Raw genomic sequence first — 18,418 nt, forward strand, 5'->3', positions numbered from 1 at the left:
TGATGGATTTTTAAATTATTAACTTTGTATCCTACATCAGTAACTCTATGAAGGCACAAACAGCATATGGCAGAGCCAGGATGGAAAACGCGGTCTCCTGGACATCAAAGCACCTGGAAGGAGACTTTGCCAAGCAATTAACAGTTACTGTGTTCAGGTTCAGGTTTAAGTAACTCATCAGGCAGTGAATACACATTAATGCACACAGTTCTCACAACACACACCCTGCTGTGTAAATGTATGATCTCTGTTTTTAATAGACTCAGGGGAGAAGCCATCTCCTTGCCACCTGTTCAAAGTGCTTCACAGGCATTGACCTTTTTTGTCTCTGGAGGAAGAGTCAGAGCCCCCACTGACCCCCACCCTGCCCTTGGATGCTCCGCCAGAGGCTCCCCACTGCTGTGAGCAGGGAAGGAGGCAGCTCCTTGCTCCCCCCTCTGCCAAGCCGACTGGACTCGGGCTCATGAAAGCCATAGAGTGAGCCGCCGAGCCCAGGTCCTGTCCCTGGCAGGTGTACCTGCTATTTGTAGGCACCAGTCAGGGGGCAGCAGCCCACTTCTCCTCCCAGGGAGGGCAGAGAGAGAGGTGAGGGAAGGAAACAGGACAACCAAGCACAGCTGCAGCGTAAACCTGACCTCTGCCAGATCCTGGGGGAAAGAAAGCCTGACAGATCAGATGGCAGAAATATTGAAATATCCGGAGTCTGGACGGTTTTTACAGCCACGGAGGAGAAAACAGGATGTGCAGTGCTTCAGCGTACCAGCTTCTGCCTTCACTCACTTGCTTACCCTCTGGTTTGTTTTTATTTTATATTCTTTAGGCCACCTCTTTTGTGAACAAATTAACGAGACAATTAAGTGTGGAGCTGCACACTTAATTGATTCCTTTATTCTCACACCTGCAAACCAGGATTCTCAGCTGTTTCTGGGTGTTCCAATCACTTGGAGAGCTTTAGAAAAAAAATAAAGCCGGGACCCCGTTCCAGACTGATTATACCATTATCTCTGGGGGTGGATCCCAGAGGTTTTTAAAGCTCCTTAGGCGATTCTAACATGCATAAAAGGTTGAGAACTGCAGCCCAAAGGAGTCCTTCCACTTCCTCCAGCAGAAAACAGTTCCACAAGGAAAGAGGCAGGACCAGGTCTCAGCATCCGGGATTCTGCACCATATAAGGAAACAGACGGTGGGGACCAGCCAGGAGCATCCTTTCTTGAAGGTGTGAGAGCTAAGCTCACCCCTCTGGTAAAGCTCTTGCCACAAATTATTTGGGGATCTTATTTCCAATGCCCCAGCTGGGGGAAGTCTCCCAATGACTGGAGGGACCCAAAGTTCCCCCAGGAAGTGGGAACTGCCCGGGGTGACTACCTTGAAGCTGGTGGTGATGGAGGCATATTTGTTGTCAGCTGTCTCTGAGTTCCCGATCAGGTAGTCCCAGCTGGTGAACATCTTGAAGCTGAATGTAAAGTTATCGCTCTCCCCCTCGCTCGTGCTGCCCTGGGTGTTGCTGGCCATCCTGTAGGGTGCACACCACTGTTGTTGTATCTGCCCTCTTTCTGCTTCGTCACCCTGAGCTGGTCTTGGGCACAGGTAGCACACATCCAATGAGGGGAACGAGCCAAGACAGATGTGAATCGGACTAATGATAGCCAAGGCGCCTTCCCCCCAAACTCAGAGTCCCCTGCGAGCACACGGGGTGTCCGTTGGGTAATAAGGAGTCTGCAGGATACAGGACACTTAATCATGTTTTCTGCTCTGACATCTGATTTCCTGTGGCTTGACTCATCTGCCAATGTTTTAGACCTCTGCTCTATTCTCACACAGGAACATCTCCTTCTAACTCATCTATTTTCTTGGATAGAAAATATATTTTTTTCTGATATAAAACCCAATAAGCCCTGAGGCAGTTGGTACCACAACCAGGTAACACTCACTTCCTTTTCTTAAGCAAGCTTGGTTGGAAGTACCTTGGACCTGCCTTATTACCCATCTATTTCATCCTCCCTATCTTCAACCTCTCTTGGTGCTCCCTGGAGCTCAGCCCTGCCAGAAGCACAGAATTGAGCAGGGGCTCTATCAGATACAACAGCAGGGGGCGCTGTTCTGGGGCCTTGGTTGGCTTAAGTTAGCTTTTTGGTTCATCGGGGAAACATTCTGTATCCTTATACTTATCTGGGATAATAGCAGGAAAAAAGGTAATAACACGAGGGCTAAGAATAAAACCAAACCTGTCTCCCCGTTTTTTCCCCCATTTTGCTTGTTGGAGCTGGGCAGCCACATACCACCCAGTGGTCCCTGTCATGTGCTGGGCAGGCCCTCGTGAACAGCAGCATTTTCACCTGAGACGATGTGATAGAAAGTCAAGCTGGGCCCACACACTGCCCTTCCAGGGGTTCTAATCAGGCTTCCAGAGGGCTCTACTCCTCTCCTGCAGACACGGCTCCCATGTTCTTCTGGAAGAGGTGACCTCTGTGGCCCTGCTGGAGGGTGGGTGGGCCTTGGTGGTCAGGAATGTGCAGGAGACTGTGCCCTGCCCCCCAGCTTCACTGACTGGGGTCCCTTGACTTAGAAGAAGGCAATTCATGGGCTAGGCCAAATTTTTTCTTTAGAGATTACCAATTAAGAACCATAGACATATTACAAGGCCATTTCTGGCCAGAAGGACAGGTAGAGTTGGGGCCAGAGAGGACACCGTGGTTAATTACAGCCACCTGCATTCATTTAGGCTTATTGTCTATATCTTCATCAATACCAGGCTGGGTTCTCACACGCAGGCTGGAGTTACAGAGGGGCAGAAGAGTTTTTCTGAGGAAGCTGAGCTCTGGAGACGGCAGAGACGGGTCTTGCAAACTTCTCCAGCTTACCTTACCAGGTACTCTGCCCCTCCTCAAGCCACACTGGCCTTTTGACAGTTTCTGGAACACACTGGGACAGTGGCTACCTTGGGGCCTTTGCACATGCCCTCACTTTGTTTAAAATGCCGTGCCCCAGACTTGCACTGTGGCTGGCAGTTCTCAGCCCTGTCTAGAGGAGTTCTATCCCATTTCCAAGAACTTCCCACGCTTCCCTGTTTATGTCTTTTATACCACATTTTGCGATTGCATTTGCTTTGTTTCCTTGTTTTCTCTCTAAATTCCCTATAAGAAGGTAAGTAGGTGCAGAGTGACCATGGGGGTGGGCTGTTTGTGTGAAGAAAATTAAAAGCCTGTAGATGAGACGGTCATACTTACGATCTAATGACAATCGTCAGGCTATAGCCGAACACGCTGACCCCCACCATGAAGTAAGCCATGGGCAGCCTGTACCTCAGCCACCCGATGGTCCTCTGGTTGTTGTAGTAGCCGTAGAAGAGAGGAGAGTACTTGATGTAGCCCTGTGGGACAGCAAACCCAAATGCTCTGGCTTTGCAAGCTCAGCACAGACAGTCACCAGATGCGTCCATTCTACCGGGGGTTTCTCTCAGGGCTTTAGCAGGAGTCTGAGGGGAGGAAGGAAGAGTTCTGGATGTCCTGGTCCTTCCCTTCACTTCCCTCAGTTGCTCCAGAGTCTCTCCATGTCTCCATGTCTCCCCCTCTCTCCTTTCTTCCATCTCTTTATTTCTCCATTGTACAGAGTGCACAGGTACAGGATGGAGAGGAGAGTGTTGTTAACATTTAGGATCAAATTAAGGAGAAGATGTGTGTGTGTGAGTCAGTGTGCACAGGTACATAAAGCTCCAAATTCTTTTCCCCCAGCCCCAGAGTCTTAATTTAACACTCCAGAAGTAGACAGAAGTCTGTGAATCATCTCAGTATTTCAAAACTTCTAAAGAAAACTCTATGTGGCAAGGCTCATAGTCTAACCCGAACTGCAAGTTTTGGTTTTGATTTTTAGGTAAAATTAGTATACTTGTTAGGTGTGATATTAACTTAGAATTTTAGCACTTATATGTCTGTTGAATATAAAATGGGATTAATGTTGAATAAATTCAGTTTGTTTTGGGTAAATGGGATGTTTCATCAGGGGTTGTTGGGTAAAATAAACAACAAAGAAAATCCTTAATCCTTAGGAGCAGAGTATTTGGAACCACTCCTGTTCCAAATGACTTGGAAAAACACTCCAACTCACTTTCACATGTTTCTGAGGGGTCTTGAGTCTAACCATGAGAGTGAAAGATAGCGGCAGCAATGCCCTGTTGCTTGAGCCACTTCAGCCAGGCCTCCCATCTCCAGGACTCCTCACAGCTGCAGACCAAGCCCCCCAGAGGCACTGGAGTGTAGGGATTCCAAAAGGAGGGAGAGGTGTTCCAGGCGTAGAGCCACGAGCAAAGGCAGGCAGGCACTAAAAGTGTGTCTTGCATTCAGGGACTTCCCCCAAGCTTGATAATATTGGGGCACAAAGTGTGAGGTCTTAAATAGACATGGGGCTGGAGAGGTAGGGAGCAGCCAGCTCACGAACCATTCTTTTGTAGACCCAATTAAGAACTCCAGATTTTATTCCATTTGGGAACGGGAATAACTGAATATCAGACAGGGTCAGATTTGCATTTTAGAAAAATCACCCTGGCAGCAGAGGGAGTGGAGATTTTAGAAGCCAAGCCAAGACAAGGAGCAGAGGTAGAAGATTCTGACAGCAGTCCTGGTACCGTGGTGGCATTATTCAAAGGAGAGGTAAAGGGGATGGAGAAAAGGAAACCGATTCAAGAAGTATTTAGTAAGTGGGATCAGACTTAGTGGCTGATTGGATGTGGGAGGAGGTGGTGAGGAAGAGGGAGAAGTGTAGGATGACTCTCGGGTTTCAGACGTGAACGACGGGGTGAGCGATGGTCGCAGTAAAGGAGATGGGAAGAGACGTGGCTTTGGTGGGATAGATGTTGAACTTGAAGAGCAGATATGACATTCACTTGAACATGCCATGTGACACTTGGGGAAAGGCTGGAGTAGTCACAGACCTGGGTCTTAATGTGGGTATGGAGAGAGAAAACCATACGGTAAGACCATAATACATAAAGCTGGCAGAATGAGGGGACCATTGGCATCATGGGGGACTCACATCCTCAGAGTGTGTGCCTGGAGAAAGGACCCATGAAGAGGACCAAGGAGGACTGTTGTTTGGCTAGCTTGTTTTGCATAGTGCTGGGGTCCTATTTGATTAGAGCCCCGATTTTTTGATAATTCAGTGCGACATTTCACACTTATCCAAGCAATCTTTAGGGCTCACAATCACAAAATGGAAGTGCATTTGAAACCGAGGAAGAAGGAGTTAACGTTACCCTGCATTAGGATGAAACTGTGTCTGTACCCACAAGGTTAACATGGGAAAGAAAGTAACCAAAGTTTCTGAGCCTGCCTAGCAGAACAGCGGGAGGACTGCTGGTAAGAGAGGAGCTTGATGACAGCCTCTGCCTGACTAAGCATCTCACAGGAGCGTGGAGAAGCTACAGCGACCAACTGTAAGCTTTACACGTCCCAGACTAAAGATCTACCACATGCAACACGTAGAACCCCCATGAATTTGCACGTGAGACCCATGAAGAAATATGACAGACAGTCGCCCCTGCGCAGAGGACTCTTAGAACTTCAGTCCCCAAGGCCCCTCCTCATCTTATTCTCACAATGTGCTTTGGAAAAAACACTTAGAACTGCATGTAGGCAAGCTAATCTGTAACTGGTAGAAAGAAAGAAGAACTTGTTAGCAGAGAATTTATGTCCTCTGCCCAAACTGTTCCTTCTGTCCCAGATAAGGAGGTAACTGAGGTTTTCGTAGATTCCTCAGGAATGTTGCATTCAGCAGATCTGCTACAGAGAAGTGCCCAACGTTCTGTGGTCATCCATCACCTGACACTCCTGAGCCCCCTCCCCAACCCTGTTTGCCTTATATAAGTCATTTCCAAATGAGTTTTCCTTTAAGATGGGTTTCTTAGGATGGTAGTCCACCATCTTCTGATTTGCTGGCTTATTGCTTATTAAAGTTCTTTCTCTACCAGCACCTTCTTGGCCATTTATCTTGCAATGAGCAGATCGAGCCCTTGTTTGGTATCACATTGGCATTGTTCACAATGGTACCTCAAAATCCCAAAGGACGGAAAAATCCATGGCTTTTTCTTCCTCAGCCCGAGGTACTGTCTTTCTGGGTATACTTCCATAGGGCGTGCCCATGAGTACCTTATGTAGGAACAGAACGACACAATTACACGTGGAGGAAATACAAACACACAGAGACATTGGGATACTGGGTTACGTACTTTCTTTCTCAGAGCAGGACACATTGTTTCTTCTTTAAGTAACATTCATCACTTTCCTGATTGTAAAAGTATCACATATTCATTGTAGAAAATGTGGAAAAGTAGAGAAAAGCATTTTAAAAATTACCTATCACCTCCACATCCCCAAGGTAATGACTGTTAGATATTTGTGTATTTCCTTTCAGTTGTTTCTGAGTTTTATATATATTTTAGTCTGATTATTTAGCTTAATAGTATTTTATAACCAATTCCCTATGTCATATGGTATTTCTCAAAATAAAATGACTTCAAAATATCTAATCATGTGTATGTACTATAAACTTACTTAACAAATACCCCGTTGGACATTAGAGTATTTCCAGTTCTTCTTGTACACATGATTCTATTACTAATACCCTCATAGATATGCCTTTATTTGCTCCTTAATTACAAAAAAATCAGAATTGTATTAAGTTTACATATCAATTTGGGAAGGATTGACTTTTTTTTTAAATACTGAATTATTGTTTATTTACTTGAAATGTTACCTATTTTTTTTTTTTTTTGGCTGAGAAAAATTCACCCTGAGCTAACATCTGTGCCAATCTTCCTCTATTTTGTATGTGGGTCACCACCACAGCATGGCTGCCGATGAGTGGTGTAGGTCTGTGACTGGGAACTGATCTTGGGCCACCAAAGCAGAGCACGCAGAGCTTAATCACTAGGCCATGGGGCTGGCCCCTGACTTCTTTTTATGGTATTAAATTTTCCCTTCCAAGAATGTGTCCTCCTGTTTATTCAGTTGTATTTTTATCCTATAGTGCTTTATAATGTTCCTCATAGAAATCTTCTAATTTGTTAAATTTATTACTAGTGATTATATAGATTTATTGCTATCATGAGTATGAGAGTTTTAAATTTCATTTCAAACTGGATATTGAGAGTGTAGAAAATGCCACTGATGTTTGTTTATTTCAAATGACTCCAGCCATCAAAACATACTCCTTCATTAAGTCAAGTAACTTTTGGTAGACTCATTGGGATTTTCTGGGTATACAAGAATATCACTTGCAAACGAAGATAATTTTGTATTTTTTTGTACAAAATGTATAAGTTTAATTTTCTTGACTTACTGTGTTAGGTAGAAATTTTAAAATAATGTTTAAAAGTAGTGAGGACAGGGGCATATCATGTTGCTCTTGATTTTTAGTAACACAGGCTTTAGTATTTGACCATTTAATGTAACATTACTTTAGTTTTTTCATTTAAAGCTTCATCAATTTTAGGTAATTCCCTCATTTCTTTTTGTTTGTTTAAAAGTTTATATCCTTATTGGGAAATATATTGTACATAAAGTAGTATATCTATCTATCTATATCATATATGTAGAGTTGATTATAAGGAAAAGAAAGTTAACTACTGTGTATCCCCTACCTAGTTTAAGAAACTGAATGTCAGGTCTTTGTAACGCTCTGGGTATGCCCCTCCAGAACCACAGACACTGTGAGATGATAAATGTTTGTTGTTTTCAGCAAACAATTTGGGATATTTTTGTTACACAGCAAAAGATAGCTAACACCAACCCAAAGAAATTAGCAGAAAAGAAATAGTAAGACTAGAAATTAATGATATAGAAGATGAAGATAAATAAGACAAAGACCTGAATGTGAATATTTACGGTAACTTTATTTACAATGGTCCCAAACTGGGAACAACCCAAGTGGTCACGAGCTGGTGAATAGATCACATGGTCCATCCACACAATGGAATATTGCTCAGCAATAAAGGAACAGACTACTGATACAGGCAACAACATGAACGAATCTCAAAGATCTCGTGCCAAGTGAAAGAGGCCAGACACAAACGCACACACTGCATGATTCTATTTATATGAAATTCCGGAAAAGGCAAAACTTTAGGGACAGAAATCAGATCACTGCTTGTCAAGGGCTGAAAGTAAGGAGAGAAAATTGCTTGCAAAGGGGGCACAAGGGAATTTTTTGGGATGATGGAACTATTCTATAGCTCAATTGTGGTGATGGTTACCAACTGTATATATTTGTCAAAACTCACCCAACTGTACATCTAAAAAGAGTGGATTTTACAGTATGTCAGTTATACCCCACCAGAAAACCTGAATTAAAAAAAAGACCTATCAGAGAGGATCAACAAAGCCAAAGTTGTTTCTTTAACAAAATAACGAAAAGAGATAAATCTTTAATATAATTGAGAGAGAAAAAATTACACTGTAATGCAAAAGGGAATATAACTTCAGAGACACAAGTGATTTTAAAAAACAAGAAACTACTGTGTGTATCTTTAAGCCAATACAGTTTAAAATGTAAATTGAAATGGAAAGTTCAGGAGAATATTACAAGTAATGGTTGTGTAGGTAATACAATTGGGGAGACATAATTAGAGGACTTTAGTGTATCTGTAATTTTTCATTTTTAAACTAACTAGTAGGCAAATGGACTCATTCTTTATACCTTTCCATATATCTGAAATATTTTAATGATAATTTTTAGAGGAAATATCAATATGAGGCTTACTGACTGAATGCTGTCTATGTTAACCCCAGAGCAGAGCTTGCAAGGTATTTTTAAGAAGTATTTAATTTAATTCATTAATGTATACCAGCAATTATCAACCCTGGCTGCATATTAGAATCACCTGGAGAGCTGTATGAGTGATCTGTTGTTGTGTAAAAATTACCCTAACACTTAGTGGCTTAAAACAACCACATTTATTATCCCACCGTTTCTGTGGGTCAGGAATCTGGGATGGTTTAGGTGAGTCCTTTGCTTCAGAGTCTCTCACAGGCCACCTTCAAGGTGTCTTCCAGGGCTTTGGTCTCATCTGAAAGTCTGGCTGGGGAAGGATCTGATTCTAAATGCACTCATGTGATTGTTGGCAAGAGTTAGTTCCTTACGGGTTGTTGGTCTGAGGGCCTCTGTTCCTTGCTGGCTGTTCTCTGAAGGCCACTCTCAGTTCCTTGCCCGATGGGCTTTTCTTATCTTTTGCTTCATCAAAGCATGCAAGCCAAGAAGGGAATTGAGAGAGAATGCCAGCAAGATGGAAGTCATAGTTTTTTATAATCTAGTCATGTAAGTGACAGCCAGTAACTTTGGTTATATTCTATTTGTTAAGAGTGAGTCACTACGTCTAGCCTATACTCAAGGGGAGGGGATTATACAAGCACGTAATACCAGGAGGTGGGAATCATTGGGGGTAATCTTAGATGTCTGCCTACCACAGGAACTTTTAAAATAGAGATGCCAAGACCACACTCTTATAGATTTAGATTCAACTGATTGGGGTGGGCCTAGGACCTGGTATTTTTAAAAACACCTCCCATGTGATTTTCACATGCACTCCATGTTGAGACAAGAAGTACATGAACTCAACATCCAGTACAGCCTTGACAGCCAGTTCCTGCAGCATAAAACAGAGGGCTCCCCAGGGATCATGTAGGCATCCTGGGCTCTATAGGCAATTGTCATTAAAGCTGAGCAAGATTCATTCTAGCATTCAGAGCTGTTTAATTCCATTAAAATGGTATTGAGGGTTTGTGGCAAAGAAAGATGAGTATGAGGAGAAATTCTGCTAAAGTTGCCTAACATCTGAGCACTTCTAATATTCTTATTCTCAGACCCTCTGATTCACCCTGGTTGGCTTTAAGACATCCATGAGCCATGGGAATATCTGATCATCAGACTTATGCTGAAAACCCTGGGGATCTGAAGTTATTCGTGTCTTTGACCAACAGGGCACCTCTTCTACTCTATTTAAGGTGAGTTTTGGTGTGTCTGGTTCCCATGTGGCCAATTGCATATTATCCTAACTAGGAAGCCATCTTGGGACACCTCACATTCTCAGCTGCCATTATCCAACCTGTCATCAAGTCTTGTTTGTTCTACTTCTCTCTAATTCCTCTCTTTTAATCCATTCCCATTGACAATACCTTGATCTGGGACTGAGCTATTGCAATAGGCTCTTAACTGGTCTTTGCCTCTCTCCCTCTCCCCTCGTGGTCCTTCTTCCTGGCCCGGGGCTCCTCATTCCAGTCAGCCCTCTCTGCCTGTCTGTTTGTCTGTCTCTCTCCTTTCCCCTACCCTACTCCAGTATGGCTTTCCAAGTCACCAACCAATCAAGTCAAGGCACTCTTGCCTGGACAGTTCAGGTCTTGGCTGCTTCATTGGAATGGACCAATCACTCAGCTTTCATTGTTTCAAACGAATGTTCCCCTCATGTGAAATATTTATAAATTATAGCACTTTACATAAATTATGCAAAATTTAATGTTTCCTTAAAAAAAAAACCTCAGTGTCCTTAAAATTATTCAACTACCTAAGAAGACAGCCTCTGGGACCACTGTCTAGCACAATTCCAGTGATGTCTCATAGGCCTACAATATTTAAATATATTCTCTTTTCATGGAAATAAATCTGGTAGCTACCGGGGAAAACTCACACTTCCTTGGCTATGGAAGGAAGAAGTGAAACTTCCAGTTAGCTTCTGGCAATATTTTCCCCTTGGGAAGAACCAGATTTGGTGCAAGGGCATTTGCATGAATTTACTAGAAAGTTTAAAAATCCTTATCTCTAGTTTGGAGAGTGATAATGGCTGAAGAATATATGTAAAACTAAGTGGACTCATAACCCTTGATCTCCAAGTGTGAATATAAAGGAGTATAAAAGCTAGTTAATGACATATTTAAGCACACTTTTTAGGTAAGGTAGAAAAGAATTCAGTGGTTTAATAAATAATGTAAAACTACTTTGCTGCCAAGCACTATTACAATACACCATCCACATCTTCCAACTAGTCTGATTTAATTCACATTCGGTGGAAGTCTTTCAATTTGAAAAGTGGATGTGCAGAAAAGTTTCCCAAGGATGTAATTACAGATAGAACGGACTCCCAATACGCTCATGGAACCATTTATAATAAAATAGGGGTCACTAAGGTGTTATAGAACCAATTAATAAACCTGGAAGGAAGAAAATACTAGATGAAGACATATCGTTACCCTCAAAGCTGTTGAAGTAAATCCTCTCGCGTACCCGGCACCGGCACTAAGAGGTTCAGGCAGGACTGCAGCAATCAGTGTGCTCAGCGCTCAGTGGACCACAGGCACCCTTGGAAAAGACCCCAGGCCAATACTCAGGAGACCTGGCATCTCATTCACCACAAATTTATTGTGTAACTTTGCACAAGCCATGTGTTTATTCCTTTTTTGTCTCTCAATCACTCATCCATGAGGAAGCATCTGCCTACATCCATAACAAGACTGTGTCTGGAGAATACTGAAGAGCGCTATTCAAATGCAGGGTTTTTGGTAATAAATTATGATATAATGCATTCTGTTCCTTGTTTTCAGAGTAAAAGAAAAAAATTCACTGAGATATTAACTCTCAAATGATCTTAAAGTAAAATGACAAGTAGAAAAATGTAGGATCCATCTCTTAATTTAGAAACACAAGTGTTTTGGTTCTATTCTTTGTGTGGAACTATCTGGGCAATTGATGTGAGAATAGAATTTCAAATCAGTGATTGGTTCTTTGTAAAACAGAGAGTATTTGATTAACATAAACGAAGACGGTGGTCATGCTGAGCCTCAACACTATCCAAAGATATAGGAAGTTCTTTTCTTACCTCTGGAATTATGACGAGACCAAATATTAAGCCAAAAAGGACGAGGTTAACCCCATACATCCATCGGAGAAAGATGAAATATGATGCCACTGAAGAACCAAAATGACCTCAAGAGAGAAAAGATGGTGAAATTTAAGTATTGCAGAAGGAGGAAGTCAACACTACTGAGCACTTTATGCATGTGATGGATTCAATCTGTGAAACCCAGTCTGTGGAACGGACATCCTGATCTCCATGTTCTTTTTCCAGATAAATAAGCTGAGGTAATGTAGGCTTAACCAATCTGCCTTAGCTCCCACAATCAGAAAGTGAAGGACAATTTTAATCTTGGTCTGACTAGTCCAAAGCCCTTTTTTTTTTTTTTATACAACAGAACCTAAGAAATAATCTAATCACCTGGTCAAGAACACAATCTAAGCCTGTGGAAAACTCTTCAGTAAACCAATTAAAAAGAGTGACACCAAAATACTCACTTTCGATGTCCTTGATCTTCATTTCCCAGGGAATACATTGAGTCTTGAAATTATGAAAGTCTCTCTTAAACTTGACCCATTTCTGAAATTAGACAGGTAACATCCTCAGTTCATTAACATGCTGCATGGGGGCCTGGAGGGGGACGTTGGAGGTACGTGTTGATGTTGATGTGTCAACATGAGATCGACCTGTGGGTGAGGCTGCCATCTTGGAGGTGTTAAACCCAGGCTGCCGAAGTCAGACGTGGATAGGAGAGAAGCCAGGGGATCAGCAATACCTTGCATTTGTCTACAGTGCTGATAAAATTTCAGGTTTGGATAGTTTACACATGAACTTAGAGATTCTGTGTATAATTTCTGGTTTGGGGGGTCAAATTGGGTTAGCAATCGCTGATGCAACCTCCTTTGTCTTAAAACACAAATTCAAGGGAAAAAAGAAATCTTGCAACTCTCACACCCACGTTTGGCAGACAGCCACGTGCCTTAATCTGACAGGAACTGTTGCTAAGCTATAAGGCTGGTGGAGCTGGTAGAGACCTCAGCCCACGGCTTCCCATTCTTCTCCTGGTGAAACAATAGCCTGCTTTTTTCTGAAAGGAGTTAGGAAGGCATTTTGCTCCTTTCCACAGTCTGTTCCCAGCTCCAACACTCAGAGTTTGTACCAATCAGAAACCTGAGTAGCTGTCTGTCTGCTGGCTGGGTGAAAATTTGTCAAGTCTTGAAAGGGCTGATCTCCAGCAGCCCTACCCCCTGGAAATAAATCCATTTGGAATTAAGCAATTCATAGAAGCCAGCCAAGAGATAGCAGGGAGACGATCCTAAAATCAGTTTCTATTATTACAAAGTTCTCCTAAGAACTTGGTCATGAAGGAAATGAGACTTTCCCTTGTAAATTCATTAAAGAATGAAAGGGAAAATTTATCTGAAGGATTCAGACAGGCTTCCAGACCTGAAGGCTTTGACCATATCCTGATGGGGTGATTACTATATAAGGAAGAAAAATATCTGTCAGAAGAGGGAGATGGTCGCAGATGCAGAGGAGAAGAGGAACTGATAAACAAAAGACTAGTTGACGATAACGGCAAAGATATCCCTAAGAGAGGAAGGGAGGGATGTGGGGAATGGCGGGTGATGGACACTGGGCACTCCGGCCCCATTGCTTCATCTACCTTCCCTAGTTCTGATTCTGTGCTAAAAGTCATCTTTGGCTTATTTGGATTCCTACGTGGGTTTGTCTATAAGGAAAGCATTTGCCCATCACCTGGGCTGTGAGTATTTTGGTTTCTATGGCAGTGATTTTTCATTGCAAATTAATAGCTTGGAATTGGAATTATGCTTTAGCTTCCCGTATAACTAACTCTACTATCAAAAATGAAAGGCACTGCTGATGTAGACTTCAAATTTTCCAGTTCTTGCATCAGTTATTTCTCCTTGTAAATGAATAATTGGGCACCTGGTTTTATATGTCAGTCTGAAAAGCTTTATTAATGTGAGTCCTCCCCAGAGAGATGGATTCCCTGTCAGAGTGCTGATAAAATCAGTACAAAATATACGCTTGCAAGGCTGAGGGCCAAAAGAGGGAACGGACGTTGCCAAGTGAGGCCCCTGGAGACATAGCCTACCATCTGGTCACTTGGCAGCCACCTGACAACCTCAAGGCTATGGGCATCTTGGCCTGGAAAGTGATGCCCTGGAGAGGGGCAGAGGCAGACGGAGGCCAGGGAGAAGCTCTGCATCGAGGCTCTTATCCTTCATTGGTTTAGAGAATCAGAAAACTGCGCTGGAGCGTGGGCAGGAGGAGGCCCCAACTCCCCTCCTCAGAGCTGCGTGAGATGGTGGCTGCTGCCCCAGGACCGGGTTACTAACTGGGCATGTCATCTGGCTCCCTAGCTATATATAGGAAAACAAAATTCAAACAGCAGTCGAACAAGACGCAGGCAAACTAAGCATCCTGTTTGTGGATGAAATCAGGGTCTCAATGACTAAAAACAACCAGTAAGGCTTGAGAAATAGTACGCAGAACAAGGAAAAAGGGACATCATTCTCTGAAATTTTTGGAAAGCATTTCCTCTAGGATACATAACTAAATTTTGAGAAATTGTTCAGCATTCGTAATAGGATACAAGAGATATGGCTTCTAGAGTAAAGGATAACACTACTTTTTTTGAGATTTAAAAAAGAATACAGGTGAAGTATGGAAGGATTACAAAGTAGCTAAAAGTTCATTAACAGAATTATATTATAATTGAGACAGAAGAAAATTGATTCAATGATATTGACATTAAACCTGGGAAATTTCAGAGAATGCAAAGAGAGAGAAAAACAAAGAACTAAAAACAACGAGGGAGGGGCTGGCCCCGTGGCTGAGTGGTTAAGTTCCTGCGCTATGCTGCAGGCGGCCCAGTGTTTTGTTGGTTCAAATCCTGGGCGCGGACATGGCGCTGCTCATCAAACCACGCTGAGGCAGGGTCACACATGCCGCAACTAGAAGGACCCACAACGAAGAATATACAACTATGTACTGGGGGGCTTTGGGGAGAGAAAGGAAAAAAATGAAAAAAAAAATCTTAAAAAAAATAAAAAATAAAAAAAAATCTTAAAAACAATAAGGGAAGGTAAACACAGAGGACAGAGCACCCTCCTTAGTTGGGAAAAAAGGATCTGACTGTGCAGCTGTTAAATGGTAAATAGTTTCTAGATAAGTTAATAAAATGACCCATAGATAGTTGGCTGGCGATTAAAACTGTAAAAGGAGAAAAATAATATTAAGAATAAAAAAGATTTAAACCCAACATATATAGAAAGTAATTACAAAAATTGTGGGACCACCACCTGCAACTTTCTGGTAACGCATATGAAAATCTTAATGAAATGATCAAATTTTGGGAAAAATATGAAATATCAAAATGTCCCCAAGAAAAAGTTAAAACTTGAAGACACCAATAAACAAGGAATACATTAAAAAATTATTGAGGTGTTATATAAAAATGGATGATTCATCAGTGTGTCCTAAAAATAAGATCCCAGTGGTTTTAACACCATCAATTTTGTGAGTTTAGTTCTTCACAGACAAAGTAGAGAAATTGACAGGATACAGTTGGTTTCCAATCCTGGATGAATTGGAAAGGTCTACCGGACCTTGCGCTCAGGATTCTGGGGGAGCTGGACATAAATGGCGAGGCTGGGCAGGTGCCTGCGAAGGTCACCCAGATTCAGAAGCTGAGCAAGCCCTTCCACAGGTTTGCTGCCTCTGTACCACACACCTTAGCCATCAGCATCTTATAGGCGTAGAGTCTCTTGCCTTTCCCCTTTCCCAAGGCTCCTTCATACTTCTCCACAAATTCTTGGGCCTCCCTGGTTAGAAAAAAAAAAAAAGGGCAGGAATTCAATTAACATTTAACCCAAAGAAATCTGAACTATGAGGATGTGTAGATGGCTGGAAGCCTTGAGTGTTTTTACTCTCCTAATTAGATTGGAAGTTCCATGAAGGCAGAGCATTTTGTCTGTTCTGTCTACTGAAGTTCCTGAATGCCAAGAATAGTGCTTAGTACATGACAGGTGCCTGTAGGCAGAATTTTGGTCTCCATGACCTTCACCCCCTGGTGGTATATCCGTGAATGTCGAAAGAGTCTTCGTAGATGTAATTAAGATTACAGACTTTAAAATAGGGAGATTATCTTGGAATCTCTGGAAGGACCCAATGTAACCACATGAACTCTTAAAAAGAGAAGAAGAAGGCGGAAGAGTCAGAGAGAGATATGGCAGAAGGGAAAGCCAGAGAAATTTGAAGGAGGAGAATTTTCGACCTTCTTTTGCTGGTCCTCTCTGGAGGACACCTCATGGAAAGCAAGACAAGGAAATGAATTCTGCCAAAAGCCAGTGAGCTGGAAAGAGGACTTCAAATCCCTGATGGGCACTGCAGCCTTGCTGATGCCTTGATTTTGGCCCCAGGAGACCCTAGGCAGAGAATCCAGCCACACCATGCTGGACTTCTGACCAACAGAACTGTGAGCTAGTAAATGAGTGCTGTTTTAAACTCTTAAGCTTGTGGCAATTTGCTATAGCAGCAATAGAAAGTGAACACAGCACTCAGTAGATATTTGTGGACTGCATGAATGTTGAGTGAGTGAATGAACATCCGGGGAAGTTTGGATGAGAAACACAGGAGTCAGTTTGTCGGTTAGACACTCTGGGAGGGTGTGCTGGAGCTGGTGAGGACTGGCTCCGGAAAACTGATTGTTAAACATTCAGGAACTTGGCCAACCAGTTGTTAAACCACTGATAGCTTGAAATTGGCCATAGTGGGAGTACTTAGCCCATGGAAATCAGCAAAAGACAAATCAGGCTCCCTCTATCGCACCCCCGACCCAGGGGGCCAGTTTATCAGCAACAACTGGATAAACCCACACAAGCAGATGAAGAATGAAGTCCGTCTCGGGCTGAGTGGAAGAAGGCACTGTGGAGCTGTGTGTCTGGCTGCTGTTGCTGCAGCCCCACTGCTTGTTACACAATGCCTACACCACCTCCAAGGCGCAAGTGCGGGCACCTGACAGGAATCAAAGTCACATTCTCCCCTGGGGTTAATCCTGAGGCTGGCTTTACTAGGATGTCTCAATATCAATGAGGCTGAGGAGCCTCACTGAGCCCATGGTCAAAAGCTGGGCTGCAGGTACTTCACAACGGATCAGCTCGCTGTTTCCCCTCTAGGCAGGCCATGTCCCGGCAGGGAGTTATCTGCGGCTACCAACATCTCTGTGACACCAAAGAATATTTTCATGAAACTCATATTTTTGTCCGCGTCCTGAATCTTATGAGTGAGCAAAGACTCGTAAGCCCTTGGGGTTTTTGAGTTTAAGTGTGCCAAGTGTTAATATTTTGGGACTTCAGATGAGAGTTCTCAAAAGTAAAGGCCAGGTCTTGTGCCTGAGCCATTGAACCTGGCAGCAAATGCTTCTCTTCCTGATGTCCAGACCCCCAGAGAGCCCTCGGCAGAACAGAGGGCTCTGCCCAGTGTTGGGTGCAAGCTCTGAGGACCACTTGCTGTGAAGAGTCCATCTGGTTCAAGAATTTTGATGGACACAGTAAACTTTTTTGGATTCAGCAAAGGTACATAAATAATAACTAACATTTTTACAGCAAACTCCTTTAAATGTGTCACCTGTGATCCAGAATATCATGGTCTTCCTTACCAGCGACAGTATTTGGTATATGGAAACACTGGCTCCTGCCCTGCACTTCCCAACTGCTGCAAATCTTACTTCTGGAAGGTGCTTCCGTCCCCTCCTTGTTGGCAGTGTCCTTTCAGCTGGGAACTTCCCACAAACTCACCTCTCTTTTTTCCTCAAACCAGATGGTGTGGGGTAAATGAAATGAAAGGGAAGAGAGGAAGAGTCCATTATTTTGAGGCAGCTTCTGGGGACCTGGGTCTCAAAGTCACTTTTGGCAGACCCCTCAGGCCCCTCCAACACTCAGCAGAGGAGGAAGTTACTGAAGAAAGGGCTTTTAGGAGGCAGCCACACTGCAGACAGCACTTCAGAACCCCCTCACATTTGCCTCCAGGAAGACCCTCCCTGTAGATAAAGTGGCCCAAATCACAGTCTGGAAAACATGGTCAAGGTGGCCAGTGGTTACTGTTGGGAGCGAGAGAGGCACATTGTGCGGCTTTTTGTGCCAGAGAGAACCAGGCAGGACTCTGTGCCTCTCAGAGTGTTCACCTAAAAATGGGGATAGTATTATGAGAATTGAATGTGTGATTGCATGCACTGTGAGGCCAGCAATTTCATTTCGCGGGCAGTCACCCTTTACCCTTCTGAGGAAACTGCAGCTCCTGGAGTGGGAAGCTGATGAGATTCTTTGCTAGCCCAGAGGCTGATGGGAGGAAACTTCTGCTCGCCCAGGTGCCTGGACAGGGGGCTCGGTAACTTGGACTTCCAAATGGGAACACTCTAAAGTTGACCCAAGGTCTCTCTCAGATGATGTACCTCCCAAACTCCTCCCCTAGTGAAGGAGATCAGATTCAAAATTATACTTAATTTTGAGATGCAGAGGTAAAAATAGACACAGGACAGCCTGTGTTTGATGACAGAGG

At 43.3% G+C, this 18,418-nt stretch overlaps 1 protein-coding gene across 1 annotated transcript in view; it reads right to left on the reverse strand.

Moving 5' to 3' along the window:
* The window catches only part of TMC2 (transmembrane channel like 2), a 73,040-nt gene that overhangs the window by 26,500 nt on the left and 28,122 nt on the right, over positions 1 to 18,418 (reverse strand). The window contains exons 5-10 of the mRNA XM_070247798.1: positions 15,594 to 15,684; positions 12,331 to 12,412; positions 11,858 to 11,964; positions 6,042 to 6,140; positions 3,228 to 3,370; positions 1,366 to 1,513 (exon numbers count right to left, since the gene is read on the reverse strand). Coding sequence (XP_070103899.1) covers positions 1,366 to 1,513; positions 3,228 to 3,370; positions 6,042 to 6,140; positions 11,858 to 11,964; positions 12,331 to 12,412; positions 15,594 to 15,684 — 670 coding nt within the window. The remainder of the gene's footprint in view (positions 1 to 1,365; positions 1,514 to 3,227; positions 3,371 to 6,041; positions 6,141 to 11,857; positions 11,965 to 12,330; positions 12,413 to 15,593; positions 15,685 to 18,418) is intronic.

The sequence above is a fragment of the Equus caballus genome, chromosome 22 (assembly GCF_041296265.1).
Source record: "Equus caballus isolate H_3958 breed thoroughbred chromosome 22, TB-T2T, whole genome shotgun sequence".
NCBI classification, from domain to species: Eukaryota; Metazoa; Chordata; class Mammalia; order Perissodactyla; family Equidae; genus Equus; species Equus caballus.